Here is a 13,937-nt window from a genome sequence, read left to right as displayed (position 1 = left end):
GGGGCTTGGCGGCGAGTCCGTGCGACGAGTGTGTGGTGAGTGCAGTAGATTGGGCGGGACTGGATCGGGTTCACCGCGGGAGGAAGGGCAGGGTTAGGGACGGGGAAGGGCAGGAGGAGGGGACGCGAGAGAGCGGCGGAGAGAGCGAGGGATGGGCCATACTGAGCCGGTCCGAGTAGAGTGCGCCTAGAAATGCTCTCTGGCAGGCTAGACTCACCTGTGCGCGCGTTTCTGCTCGTGTGGGAGAGGGAGAGAGAGTCGAGCCTTACAAAGTCGAGCAATACAGATTTTGTATCCAGACTTTGTATTCGACCCCACTTGCAAGTCTTCTCGCTCCTCCGTCACGCCGTGCTTCCTTGGTGCTCCTGCCTGACCTGCTGACTGCTTGGTCTTCTGCTTGCTTCGCCGACCTGCGTGGCGCCGCATTCCCTGCTCCGCGGCGACGCGCTTTGCTCGACTTCGAACAGAATCGCTCTTGACGTTCAGCAAAGGCGTGTAGCGGTGGATCAGTCGCGGGCAAGACGAGTTGGACATGTTGGGACTGCTCGGGAGAAGCGTGCGTCCTGTCGAGCTGCTTTCGTTGTTGACCTTCGGCTAACCCAGATTGACATCCCCTCTACCGCAGCGAGACAACCCCAAGTTGCGCTCCCCCGACCTCAGGAGACCGCACGTGTCGACGCGGAATCGAGGCGGCGGGCGGCGACGACGGATACCCCTCTTCCTCCTCCTCGCAACGACCGCTTTCGTCCTCGTCCTCTGGCATCACCTGTCGGAACCTTCCGCGCCGGCATCAAGGTCAGCACGAAGTGAAGCAGTACCGGCAGCATCGAAGCGTCTGCGGGAGAAGCTGTCCTTGCGCGGTCGGATGAGGCGAAAAGGCGGATCGTCCCTCGTCCCGTCTGCGCAAGCTCCCTTCGTCCTGCCCGACCACCTTCTTCCAGTGCACCACGACGCCTCTCTCATAGTCTACAGCAACTCGCCCGTCGCGCCCACTCGTCCTCCTTCGAACCAGTTCCTCCTCGAGACACGAGCCGACCTTTCCAGGCCAGTCGTCGCCATCATCACCGCGACGAACAACCCGCGCCCAGTCCTTGTCGACACTGCAACGACATTGTTCGGCCAGTCGCTGCAGAACTTTGTCTGGGTCATCGTCAACGACCACACGGACGAGACCGCAGCGCTCGAAGTTCTGGAGCAGGTCGCGAAAGACCCGCGCGTCGTCGTCATCCAGAACCGCGGCGCGAAAGGTCTCGCAGCAGGTCGCAACGTCGGACTAGAGTATGTCTTCCGGCAGTACAGCCCGCCGCCCAAGTACCTCGTCTCGCTCGACGACGACGACCTGTTCGAGTTCACGGCGCTCGAGAAGGCGTGCTGGATGCTCGAGTCGAACCCGGACTGGGACCTGGGTGGCTTCCGATACGTCAAGTGGGGCGCGTCGAACGAGACGGTCTTGACGGGCGTTCACTCGAACTCGGACAACTACCTCGTCGGCAACTTTGTCCCGAACGCGGCGGTCTACACGAGCAGGGCTGTGCTCGGCAGCGGCTGCCGCTACGACGAGCTCGAGTTCCAGGATGGCGGCGAGGACTGGGATTTCTGGATGTGTCTCGCCGAACACGGGTACTGGGGAGGTTCGCTCCTCGAGCCGCTCTACTGGTGCGTCCGCTCTACTGCCTCTCCAGCTCCCCGCTAACAGACACACGCAGGTACCGCGTCAACTCGCCCAAGTTCCGCTCGCAGCGATGGGGCAAAACCTTCGTCGACGGATTCGGCGCCCTCAAGCGGCACATCCAGACGAAGCACGCTCGTCTTGAAGGCAACTTCCCGAGCAAGAAACCGGCACGCAACGTACCGCTTGCGCCTGTCTCGTGGAACTCGCCGTTCGAGCAGGCGTTGGCGCACACGGACAAGCAGATCCTTTTCGTCATACCCTGGCTATGGATGGGCGGAGCCGACATCGGTGCGTAAGGAGCTCTCTCGCATCACAGCTGCCTGTCGATCATTCTGCGGCAAAACAGGTGCTCTGCACATGATACAGCTTTACGCCGCGGCCGGCTACCGCGTCACGGTCGCCTGCACGCTCAACCAGCATCCCGAAAGCGTCGAGCTGCGCCCCTACGTCCTTCAGTACACCCACGACGTTCACATTCTCCCCTCCTTCCTACACGTCCACGACTTTCCCCGGTACATCAAGCACCTCGTGCGAAGTCGCGGGATCCGGCAGGCGCTCGTCAGCCACAGCCAGCTGCTGTACGAGCTGCTTCCGGCGCTTGTCGAGCAGCTGCCGGACGTCGAATGGATCGATGTGCGTGACCGTCCTTCCGTTGCTGAGTCTTACCCAAGCTGACGAACCTTTTTGCGCCAGTACCTGCACAACGAGTCCTACGACAACTGGAAGTCCGCAGGCTACCCTCGCTACTCGATCATCTCGCAGCGCTACCTCGCGCGCACGATCACGTGCTCGTACCACCTCAAGAACTGGCTGCTCGACAACGGCCACCTCGACCCCGACCGCATCGGCGTTGTCAAGCTTGGCATCGAGACGTCCAAATTCGTGCCCGCGACGCCCGCACAACGCAGTGCCGCAAAGGCGGAACTGCTCCAGGTCGAGCCGGAGACGCTCGTGATCACTGTGGTCGGTCGCCTCGACCCGCAGAAACGGCCCCTCCTCGTCCCGCGCATCGCCGAGCAGCTCCTTAAGCGCATCGACCACGACTTTGTCATCATCATGATTGGCAATGGCGAGCACCGGGAACAGCTGTTCGAGATGATCGAGATGCTCGACATGCAGGAGTACGTCAAGGTCCTCGGCACGCAGAGCGACCCCAGCCGCTACTACGCCGCCAGCGATATCTTCCTCCTGCCTTCCGTCAGCGAGGGCATCTCTATCGCCATCAACGAGGCGATGGCGATGGGTCTGCCGGTCGTGACCGCTCGAGCCGGCGCTCTGCCTGAGCAACTTGGTGAATTCGATGCTCACGGTCGCAAGGTGCACGGTCGAGCCGAGCTAGGCGGCATCATCGTCGACCACGAGCTCGACGAGATCAGCGATCCCATCGCGTACGCCGCCGCCCTCGAGTCCCTCATCGTCGATCCGGCTCTTCGCGCTCGACTCGCCCGCAACGCCCGCAAGCTCGTCGAAACCGGTTCAGACTGGCGTACGACGCTCGCTGGACTATTCGACGAGCTCAAGCTTGCCCGCAATCTACCCAACTTTGGCGCCGGAGACTCTCGCTACCCTCACCCGTCCGCCTATTATGCCACGGAGGTCCTGCTCGCCGAGTCGTACAAGCTCGTCGACATGGGCTCGCAGTGTGCGTCAATACGTCCGTCCCGCATTGCCGTAAAGGCTAACGCACTCTTGGGACTCGCAGATCCCGCCCACCGCTAGACCGACGCAGCTTTCTCTCACGCTCCCATCGCTCTTCCTCCTCTCCCACTACTGTCGACCTTCCGCATCTCGCCGACCATCTACATCGTCATGTCGCATCTATAGACGCTGTTGTCACCCGGTATCCGCTCCTGCATCGCGCTTTTCACGCCGCAAAGTCCGGTCTTCAGGACCGTCCCTGAGCGCTCTGGCCCGCCTATTGGTCCGTGTCGTCCCAGCGTAAGTTTAAGTCGTCCTACAGCTCTATTGTCGCTTGCCGCGCTTGTTCGACCGCCCGTCGCCGATTTTTGGAGTCGAGCACCGCCTCGCTCGCTTGTTTGCTTCCGCTACAACTCGCTCGCTCGCCTTTTCGCTTTCTTGCTGTGCTCACGAGGTGACAGAGGTCTCCATAGACCAGGTGAGCTTACTCTGCGGGCCCCTCAGTCGTCGCGTGCTGACATCTTGCCTCGTCGGCAACTTCTGAAGCACGCGATACGAAGTCGACGATGCAAGCCACCGAGCGACCGCAGTTGCCGCCAGAACTGCTCCTCGACATCCTATCCACATCCTCCCGGTCGACCCTTCTTGCCTCGTCGCTCGTGTGCCGAGGTTGGCGGGCCGTCGCTCAGGTCGTCCTCGAAAGTCACCTATCGCTGCCGACCAAGCAGGTTGCGAGGGCGTACCTCTCGTGTCCTGGCCGACGGTCAAAGACCAGGTCTTTGACGGTCGGCGCCGGGCTCTCTATCGACGAGTACCTGGACCTCTTCGACTGTTGCGAGGGAATCGAGGAACTGGTCCTTCTGCCCGACCGGTCGCACCAGCGCGCCAAGTTCGACCTGCGGGCGTTCAAGACGCCGGCGCTAAAGGGTGAGTGCGCGCACGCAGGGCGGAGGGACGCCTGCTGACCAGCCTTTCCTTCCAGGACTCCGTTCTCTACACCTTGCCGGCGCAGCTTTCGAAGACCTCGCTCCAGGCGTTGGCTGGAACCTCCCATTCTCCCTCAACTACCTCACCTGCAAGGGCACGTACAGCGCCCTCCCCCGCCCGATCCTCGCCGCCATCGTCGCCTCTTCCCGCTCGACTCTCCACACCCTCGACCTCGACTGCTACGGCTCGCACACCTCCGCCCGCGCCTTCGCATCGTGCTTCGGCCCTATTGCGTCGACTCTCCGCGCCCTCGAGCTCCACGGATCCGCCGAACGCCAAGTCGCGCCTTTCCTCCCCTTCCTCTCCTCCTGCACCGACCTCGTCCTCTTCACCTGCTGGGAAGCCAATCCTGCCGTCCTCTCCGCCCTCCCACCTTCCGTCGAGCAGGTCTCGATCGGCAAGAATTTCATCTTCCACTCCGACGTGCCCTACGAGCAGCTCTTGCTCGAAAGCGGAGTCCTCAGCACCGTCAAGCGCGTACGGTTCACGGGCATCAGTCAGGCGACGCTGCGGGCGCAGTTTGGCGCGGAGGACCTGTTGCAGGAGTGCGCGAGGCTCGGGGTCGAGGTCGACTTCGGCGTCCAGCCTTCACGACTAGCGGGAAGATATGGCTGGCCCAAGTTTGGCCGAACAAAGATGATCCCTGGGCACTAGACGTTGGCGTAGATTGTAGACAGCCTCGATAGAACGGGGTTCCTGACCGTAGATTTGGGTAGACTCTCGCTGGCAAGACTCGCACGTCCACCGCCTCCGCCTTCAGCGGGTGAGAATACTTCTGCCATGCATGCTTGAGAGGGGTACAACAACTGGAGAGTAAGAAGGAAGTGCTACAAAGCCGGACAATCGCCTGCGGGATGCAGATTATCAGCGACGTTGCAACGCGGCGAGCGTCAGAACTCACCTCAGCACCGCCTACAACCGCTTCATCTGCTTTGTTGCAGTCCTCATCTTCCCCTGCACCCGGTCCGTGCCCGTCTCGAGCTGGTCGAGGATGTCCTCCTGGAGAGACAGCTCCGAATTGATCATCTCGCCGAGGTGCCGTTGCCGCCGCAGTGCCGCAGTGAGCGCCTCGAGCTTCGTGTCCTGGTCGTCCATGTATTGCTGCTGAAGTTGCATGATGCCGCCGTTGTCGAGCGGGCGAGTCTCGGGCGTTTCAAGGGAAGCGGCCGCTGCGGCGCCGAGAACTCGTGTCGGCTGCTTCGTGGATCCTGCTCCGGACAGCAAAGCGCTCCGCGTGCCTGAGGTAGGCTCGACGTCGTCCGCCTTGCGTCCGCTACCTATCCGCGGCGCCGTTCCTGCCTTCCTCCCCAGCTCTTCCACCTCGCCTTGCAACCGCTGTACCGCCCCGCTTCGTCGTTGCAGCTCGCCCTCCGTCATGCCATCCTTGGCAAGCGTCTCGAGAGCTCGAGTAAGATCTCCTAGCCGCCGGACGAGGTCGACGAGCTTCGTCTTTGCGTCTTTCGCGGTCGCGTGCGCCGCGGCCGAGTTGGCGAGGAGCTGCGAGTCCCGCTTATCGAGCAGCGAACGCAGCTGTCGTCCCTCCTCCTCGAGAGCATGGTGCTCTGCCGTCCAGGTCGTCGCGGACCATTTCCTCTCGCTCGCCCCCACCTGTCCGTCCGGCGGCGCCGCCAGGAAGTCCTTGAACGCCCTGCTATCCCGCCAGCGAGGATCGCGGTCCGACAAGATCGCCCTCAACCACCGCTCGAGCCCTTCCCGACGCTCCTCAAGCTGTTCGTCCGACAACTCACGGCCCGCCTTGAGCGGGGAGAGGAACCAGCTGCCGGGGTGTTTCGGCGGCAGAAGAGCGGGAGGAGGTGCGCCGCAAGTCGCTGTGAGCTTCTGATGGAGGTGGTCGAAGGCAGAGTAGCGCTGCTGGACTGAGTAGCTTCGTGTCGGGAGGGAGACGGCGATGGTGAAGGTGACATGGGGGTCGGGTTTGGCGGCGACGCGGGTGAAGGAAGGCACGGAGAGTGTACTGATTGGGTCGTGTGAAGCCGACTTGGCGAAGGACATCCTCCGGAGCGATGTTGACAAGGTCAAGCGGTCGAGGAGGAGGCAGAGAGAGGAGGAGCAGGACTGCCGCAGCCTCATTACCAGCCAGACTCCATGCAGCAGTGGAGGAGAGGTATTCAGAATACATCAGGACATCGCGAGGGAATACTGGGAGACAAGAGAGACAAGAAGGGGTAGCCCGATATCAACGAGGGAGGGGTTTCAAGCAAGTGTCAAATAGACGGAGACGATAGACAGTAGGATGGACAACATGCTGCAGCGGCCGTTGAGACGCGCGAGACCGTGCGAGATGTGTTTGCATTCGAAAGAGTCGAGGGAGAAAGGTGTTGTAGGCGAAACGAACCGCCTCATCCGGCGCCGTTCGAGCCGTTCTGCTGCGGTGGCGGCTGCGCTGGAGCGCCGTTGGGCATCCCATCAGGACCAGCCTGACCGGGAACGCCTCCGACGCCAGCTTCTTCCGCCGCAGCGGCCGACACGATCCCGTACGCCAGCGCGCCCCACGCCGTCTGTGCGAACGGACTGCCGGGCAGAGCCTGGGGAGGCATAGCAGGCGGGAGCATAAACTTCTGCTGGCCTGGCTGAGGCGGGAGAGGGGGCATCATGCCGGGAGGGAGGTAGGCTGGCGGGGCGAAAGGATGGGGAGGCCAGATCGGCGGGTGATGCATGAGGTGAGGCGGAGGTGCAGGAGGGATAGGCGGCAGCTGCTGCGGAGGGGGAGGCGCTGCGGCCTGTTCACCGGGATTGGGCGACAGGAAGGACGGCGGCATCGGTGTTTGCGGCGGTGCGGAGGCAGGAGTGCCGGTAGTCGACGCAGGCGTGACTTCCGTAGACGCGGCAGGGGTAGGGAGGTGGCTCGATGCGAGCGAACCGGCGCCAGAGTTGTACCCGTCCGACGGCGACCCTGCGCCGCCAGTTTTGGCGACAGCCGCGACAGACGCTGCGAGATTCGCCTTCGCCGCAGCTGCCGCTTGTCGTTTCTGCGCCAACGACGCCGGGCGATTGACCTTATGCAGCTTGTCTGTGTCGGGAGATGCAAGTCAGTAAGGCGTGAGGGATACGAAGGCACGAGGCGGAACGCACAGTATAGCGAGCAAGCGTTGCAACACAGCCTGCCCTCCTGGTCCTTTCGCCACATGGGCGTACTCGTCGCGCCGCAGTTGCTGCAGCTGGGCGGAACGCCGCTCGCCGCCGCTTGAGCGGCTGCACCGTTCGACGACCGCTTCGAGGCGTTCGACTTGCCGAACGTCTTCGGTCGCGGCTTCGAGTGCAGCTTGAGGTAGAGACCGCATCTGCGCGAGGGTGGAAAGCGAGGTCAGCATACGAGAAGCGGGAGACGAAAGGATGGGAGCCGGGACGCACGCGTTGCACAGCAGCTCATCGTCCGGTCCTCGTCGCCAAAGCGGCGTCGTGATGCTCCCACAATGCGAGCAGACCGGTCCATCATGTCCATCGCCCGCCTCTTCCTTCACTAACCGCCGCTGACCGTTCCCAGGCAACTGCGTCGAGTGCGGATTCCGGTTCTTCTTCCCGCCCGCCTTGATCGGCACCGTCGAGGTCGAAGCCGCTGGTACGCCAAACCCATCAAAGTCGCCTTCGCCCATCGCAGCCTTCGTCTTCTTCCCCCCTCCACCGACCGCATCCGCCTTCCTCTTCCCCTTCTTCCCCTTCGCTCCAACTCCTCCCCCATTCGCAGCCAACAACGCAGCCTCCTCGACTTGTCTCACCGCATCCGCAATCTGGTCCCCACCATTCGCATAGGGGTTGTGGTACTTGACCGCCGCATCGCGGTCGACCGCCTCGAGCGAGTTGGCTCGACTCCGCAAGTGGGCAAAGGTCATCCCTTCGAACGGATCCTTCTTGACTTGCGTCAACAAACCGTCCGAAGAGCCGGTCGGGCCATCCCCACTTCGTCCCTCGAGGTCTCGCCAGACCTGGTCCAACCCGTCGTCGCCGCCCGCCGAGACGGACGCCGAAGCAGACGAGAACTCGCCTGTTGCCGGACCTAGGTCAAGCTCGAGTTCGCCGAGAACGCTGGGTTCGGGCGAGGGCGTCAAGAAGCGCGGGTAGGGCGCGATGACGGGCTGATACATTCCGTACGACGAGAAGAAGGCCGGAGGAGCGCCGCTTGGCGGTGCGGATGAGAGTGCCGAGGGGAGATCGGAAAAGAGAGTTGCGGTAGGCGGGAGAGCGAAGGAAGGTGAGGGGATGGGCGGAGGGATAGCTGGGTGAGTAAAGGGGTATGCGCCCGCTTGAGCTGCTGCTGCGGCGGCGGCGGCGGCAGGGTCGCCCACGACAGGCTGCGGAGGGTGGTAGAAGTTGTTGAGGCCGAACGGGGCGGGAGGCGGAGGCATCGTGGCTGGAGAAGGCTGCGAGACCTGCGCCGGCAAACTTGGCGGCTGGAGGGACGAAGACTGCGCCTGGTCTGTCGACTCGGGGATGACGGCAGTCCACGAGGGAGTCGCGATGATGCGACTCTGATTCGGCTGGGAGACGGCGGGAAGGGGAGAAAAGGTCCAGTCGGGAGAAGGGTTGTAGGGGAGTCGAGGCTGAGGAGCGTGGATGGCGGTTTGTTGCGTGTTAGGCGAAGGTTGAGACGTGACGACTCCATTGGGCTTCGGAGCGCTAGAGGAAGAGAGGACGCCGAACGTCGGAGGCTGAGGCGGAAGACTGGCATGCGCGGTGGGCTGTAGAATTCGCAATGTCAGCAAGTATTTGGGCCGCACGCTTCGCTCGACGCACCTGCGCCTGCTGCAGCGTGGTCCTCAAGAACGTTTCGAGGTCCTCGGTAGCCTTCCTGCGTTCGTGTGCTTCGACACTCGCGTGCAAGCCGTAGAGGTCGGGATGGGGAGAGTTGAGGGAGGGCGACGCATGTTGTACGAGTCCGTGACGCCGATCCATGTGCCAGCGTCGCCACCAGAGGTTTTCGATGCGAGAACCCTGCGGACGAGCAAGAACCGACGAATGCGGGACGAAGGTCAGCGGGCGCCGAGGGGACGCGCTGGAAGCCTGGGTCCGCACTGACCTGGTCAAGTAGCTTTCTCGCTTTGCCGTTCCAGGCGTTCCAGGTGTCTCGAAGACGAGCGAGGTCTTCGTCGCCGGGGGCAGACGTCGCGGCAAGGGGATCGAACGTCGACGGCTGGAGACGGCGCAGCGTCGCGAAGTGTGGCGCAAGCGAGCAAACGAGGTCAGCGCTGTCCCGTGCGACGTCTCGCTGCTCCTGCACGACTGTCCTCGTCCCCCCATCCGGGCTCGAGCACGACTTCCCCACAAACTCTCCGCACGAGTTGGATGCGTCCCCCTCGAACTCCGGCGCGTTCACCGTCCGTCCTCTACGTCCGACACTCCCTGACCCACTGTCGGGCCCTCCAAATCCGCCTGCATCGCGAGCGAGAACCGTGCAGGTCCGTGGGATAGCTCCGGGGACGCCGCGAGACTCACAGGAAGCCGAACGACAATGGGCCTCATCCGGTGCCGCGCGAGCAGTGAGCGACTCGGGCGTGTCTGCTAGTCGACCTCGGGCGGGCGAAGGTGGAAGAGGGGGTGAGGAGAGGTTGCCTGATGCCAAAGTGGTGGTGAGCGGGAGCGAGGCGGCGAGGCGAGGTCAAAGTTGGCGGTGCGCGGCGAGGGCGTGTCTGGCGTGTGTGTAGGTATGCGTGTGGGCTTTTTCTAGCAGCCCATGGCTGGCACGGCGCTGGTGTGGCTGAGGTCGATGGAACGGGACGATGGCAGGAGCGGACGGGCTCGCGCCGGTTTGCTCGTGTGCGAGTCGACTGTGCGAGTGGGTAGGACTGTCTAGCTTGTAGTGGGTGTCAAGCAGTCGCGCTGTGAGCTGCACGGCGAGTGTGGGAGCAATTCGACTCGCCAAGTCAACTTCGCCTTCGCCTCTTGACCTCGCACCGCTCACTCGCTCACACAGCTCGAGCGCGTGCATTACAGCATCTACAGGACTGACACAGGCTACACACGCTTGCTCACACGCGACTCCCGCCTCAAGCGCCCTCGCTCGCCGGCTTTTCCTTTGTCTCATGGTGCACCAGGTTGGCGGGGCACAGACGACGAGGCCGAGCACGACGACGGGTCGCGAGTGCATCGGAACACTTTCTCGTACCGACCGACTGGCGCGCTGGCTGCCGGCGTGTGTCCTTGACCTTGCTCGCTTCGACCGTTGACTATCGCCGCGCGCCTTATCCCCACGTGCACGCTGTGGATAGCCGCCAGCTCGCTTTCGTGGACGAGGATACGTCCAGAGCGACACGGCGAAGCCTGCCAGCTCGGCCACGGCGAAACTGCTCACGTTTCCCCTGCCGTGACGTCCTCGAACTGCTCAAAGACCTATGCTACACTGCGCCATCTGTCGCTGCTCTACAGCTCGTCCTTCACATGCTCCTTCACCCGCTCCCCCTCCTTCCCCGGCGCACCCTCCTCCGCCCGCTCCCCCTCTCCCTCTGCCTCTCCCTCTCCCTCATCCCACACCCTCCCAAACCCACTCCTCAACTTCTGATGCGCCTCACTCCCCAACACCGCCTGCGGGGGAACCTGCAACGTCCGTTTCTCCTTCTGGAAGCCTTGGAGGTATTGGTGCAGGCCCGTGTGGACGACGGGTTTGCCTTCCCGAGATGAGGTGGAGTCGGAAGAGGAGGAGCTGGCTTTGCGGATGGCGCTGAGGAGAGCTTCGACGGCGTTTTCGGCGGGAAGAGCGGGTCGGTGCGGTTGCTGTTGAGGAGGGGCAGCGAGGCGGGCGGCGGGCGCAGCAGCAGGACCGTCGTGAGGGTGAGCGTGCTGGCGAAGCGCTTGCGCGATCGTGTCGTGCATCTGCAGCAATCGCCATCGTCACCAACAGAAACCCCCAACGAGCGAGAAAGCGCGCACGCACCAGCTTTGTCAACTCCTCCAAACTCTGCACCGTCGTCCCTCCCTCCCTCCTCTCGTCCCTCCCTTCCTCTCCCGCGACTCCATCCTCACCAATGATCTGTCTCCTCAACTCGCTCCCACCAAATACGTCCTCACCTACTTCCGTCACGGCAGACTCGATCTCCCCCGTGTCGGGGTCGTAGACGAGCGTGAGGGTCGCTTCGGATTCGAGGAGGGAGGAGAGTGGGGAGAGTGGGTCGGTAGAATCTGTCGAGGGGATGGCGGTGTCGGGCTGGGTCGAGGGCGGGTCGGGGTCAATCGGCGCATTGGCGACAGGTTCTCCCGCCGTCGCCGCTTCAACCGTCTGCTCCTCCTTCTCCGCCAGCCCCGGCGCCTCTTCGCTCGGCTGACCGTCCACCAACCCTCCCTCCCCCTGCGCTCGCAACTTGCGGACAACAGGCTGGCATTCGATCGACGCTGCCGGTTCTTGATGCGAGTTGTGGCCCTCAAGGAAGAGAGGTTCGCCGCAGAGGCGGGGTGTATGGATGAGCATGACGTAGCGGCAGACTGCGCCGGCATGGAGTGAGCGAGAGAAGGAGGCAGCGAGAGGAAGGGAGCGTACTGGATGTTTCGCGAATCAGGGCAATGCGGTCAATCGTGCCCGTATTGCAGTGGAACTAGCCAAGTGGGAGAGAACATCAGCATGCTCCTCGGCCACGCAGAGAGCTCAAAGGAACGCACCTGCACCTCGACTTCTCGCGGCAAGCCCGTCTTGTCGCAGACCGTACCGCCCTGCCACGTCTGCGTCAAGTACCTTCCTCCCTCGTCCCAGCCCAATCCCTCTCCTCCACCCAGCCGCGAAGGAACCTGCGCGTCCTGCCTGACAGCCGGCGAGCCCGAGCCGTACTTGGGAGTCATCGAGACGGCTGTCGCTTCGGGCATGATGCCGAGGGTGTAGGACTCGGAGTTGGGGTCTTCGGCGGGCCCGACAGAGCCTAGGACGCGGACTTCGTGGAACTGGCGGATCTCGGAGCCGTAGCTGTTGCGAGCGAGAGTCGAAAGTCAGCGAGGAGCGCGCATCTCGGCCAGGTGGGTCGGGACGCACCAAAAGCTGTACGTAAACCATCCTTGCTTCAGATACAGACAGCTCGACCGCATCGGCTCCAGCAGCGCGAGCCCGTGCGTGACGCCCTTCTCCCGCTCCTCCGCCCTTACAAGCGCATCCTCCTCAGCTCGCGTGTCTGCCCGCTTCTTCGACTCGTCGGTGACGGCTGGGACGGTGCAGAGGAAGGCTTGGCCGTTTGGCGTGCGCAGGAGGTGTCGTTTCGCTGGGTACGAGTGAGGCGGTGTCTGCGGGAGGTGGGGAGGATGCGCGCCCGTGACAGCATGTGGGAAGGCAAGAGCGGGCCAGACACGAGAGTACCCACCTCGAGAGGCTCCTCCAGCAGTTCGCGCGCCGTCTCATTCAGGATCGCCCGCTCGTTGAGGAGGACGTGGTAAGCCGGGAAAGCCTCTGTATCCCGCGGCGAGTGTGCGGACAATGCAAGCGTCTGTCGCACGAGAGCAAGTACGCAGAGCAGCCCTGCGACTTTCAGCGGCATTCTGAGGGTTTGAGCGGACGAGTGTGAACGGTGCAGGTCGAGGAGCTGATGAGGAGTTGTGCGGGTGGTGGCAGCTTCGTGGGGGCTACTGTGCCCCTCGTTGACATCAATGCGCTTGCTGCAACTCAAAAGGGAAGCCCTTGCTCGTCCAGAGGACGTTGTGCAGGCGCCATTCGAGTTCCCCTCTTCTCCTCGCACGTCCCGACTTCTCCTCTTGAGCAACTCGCCCCAAGAACCGTTTCCTGTAGCAGAAGAGCCTGAGCTTACGAGAAGCCACCACCGTACCGAGCTTCTCCCTCTCGAAATCACGGTCGCGCTGGCCAGCGAGGACCTGGTTTCGCGTTGCTTTCACGTCCCTTCGCCTGACGGACGCCTCCGCGCTTCCCTCTGTCGAGACAAGGCACTGCTCATCCGGCGTGAGCGGAGAGGACTACCGCAGCCGGTAAGTGTAGCTTTCGAGGCCTTCGTGACTTTCCTTCCCGAGCGCTCACGGCCCCTCGTCTCGCGAATCCCCTTACAAGCTGAATCGCATTTTTGCAAGACCCACTCAACAATGACCTTGCGGCAGATAGACGCCCTCGCTGTGGGGGGACTTCTCTGTCAGGCTTCGCAAGGCCTTCGCAAGAGAAGAGCAACGCGGCGTCTCAAGCGTTGCAGCACGTGAGTCGACTGTCACGACAGTCAGGAGAGCTTGCGTAGACAAGGCTGTAGTATCTGCTGGTAGGCAGACGGCAGGCAAGCCCTCAGCCCTCTGCAGGAGGTGCCGCCTTGGAAAGTGCGATCTGTATGCACAAAGGAGCGCGCTCATCAAGCAAGTCTTCGTAGCTCAGTTGGTTAGAGCGTCTGACTGTTACTACAAGTCAGCCTTGTGCACTGCACATCAGGAGGTCGACAGTTCGAACCTGTCCGAGGACGTTTCCTTTTTCACTCCCGCTCGCCCCCTCGTTCTTTCCTCTCTTCCCTGCACTCCTTTCCTTTTGCCAGCCGTCTACCGCACGTCAGGGAAACACAACTGCGACGTCGCTCAATGTGCGATCGACGACGCGTCGACGGCGCGTTCTCCTCGGCTTGGGTGACGGAGGTTGTCCTCTTTCCTCGACAACGTCTCCTGCTCCTTCGCGCTCCAGCTCAACGTTACGAGCACCGACGCTCAATCGCTTTCCACCCGTCAGCAA

At 62.9% G+C, this 13,937-nt stretch overlaps 5 protein-coding genes across 5 annotated transcripts; 2 read left to right on the top strand and 3 right to left on the bottom strand.

Moving 5' to 3' along the window:
- Positions 1-532: 532 nt before the first annotated feature.
- On the top strand, positions 533-3,391 carry RHTO_00367 (phospholipase C, phosphatidylinositol-specific, glycosyltransferase family 2 and 4 protein; the record flags this gene model as incomplete). The annotated part of the gene is made up of 6 exons (XM_016414051.1): positions 533-556; positions 626-1,656; positions 1,707-1,960; positions 2,019-2,305; positions 2,366-3,314; positions 3,375-3,391. 6 exons carry the CDS (start codon positions 533-535, stop codon positions 3,389-3,391), a joined length of 2,562 nt encoding a protein of 853 aa, XP_016277058.1.
- A 485-nt stretch (positions 3,392-3,876) lies between these two features.
- RHTO_00366 (F-box domain containing protein) lies at positions 3,877-4,951 on the top strand (the record flags this gene model as incomplete). The annotated part of the gene is made up of 2 exons (XM_016414050.1): positions 3,877-4,237; positions 4,293-4,951. The coding sequence occupies 2 exons, from the start codon at positions 3,877-3,879 to the stop codon at positions 4,949-4,951; spliced, it is 1,020 nt and encodes a 339-aa protein (XP_016277057.1).
- Positions 4,952-5,209: 258 nt separating this feature from the next.
- On the bottom strand, positions 5,210-6,310 carry RHTO_00365 (SNARE and Phox domain containing protein; the record flags this gene model as incomplete). Its single annotated transcript, XM_016414049.1, has 1 exon — positions 5,210-6,310. The coding sequence occupies one exon, from the start codon at positions 6,308-6,310 to the stop codon at positions 5,210-5,212; it is 1,101 nt and encodes a 366-aa protein (XP_016277056.1).
- Positions 6,311-6,657: 347 nt separating this feature from the next.
- Positions 6,658-9,775, bottom strand: RHTO_00364 (GATA-binding factor 6-B; the record flags this gene model as incomplete). Its single annotated transcript, XM_016414048.1, has 6 exons — positions 6,658-7,328; positions 7,391-7,599; positions 7,670-8,994; positions 9,050-9,247; positions 9,333-9,446; positions 9,749-9,775. 6 exons carry the CDS (start codon positions 9,773-9,775, stop codon positions 6,658-6,660), a joined length of 2,544 nt encoding a protein of 847 aa, XP_016277055.1.
- Positions 9,776-10,672: 897 nt separating this feature from the next.
- On the bottom strand, positions 10,673-12,762 carry RHTO_00363 (misfolded glycoproteins degradation protein Yos9; the record flags this gene model as incomplete). The annotated part of the gene is made up of 6 exons (XM_016414047.1): positions 10,673-11,122; positions 11,184-11,728; positions 11,784-11,838; positions 11,903-12,200; positions 12,267-12,511; positions 12,589-12,762. The coding sequence occupies 6 exons, from the start codon at positions 12,760-12,762 to the stop codon at positions 10,673-10,675; spliced, it is 1,767 nt and encodes a 588-aa protein (XP_016277054.1).
- Between the last annotated feature and the right edge of the window lie 1,175 nt (positions 12,763-13,937).

Source organism: Rhodotorula toruloides, assembly GCF_000320785.1.
Source record: "Rhodotorula toruloides NP11 unplaced genomic scaffold Scaffold1, whole genome shotgun sequence".
Taxonomy (NCBI): Eukaryota; Fungi; Basidiomycota; class Microbotryomycetes; order Sporidiobolales; family Sporidiobolaceae; genus Rhodotorula; species Rhodotorula toruloides.
This window is presented reverse-complemented; position numbering and strand designations above follow the sequence as displayed.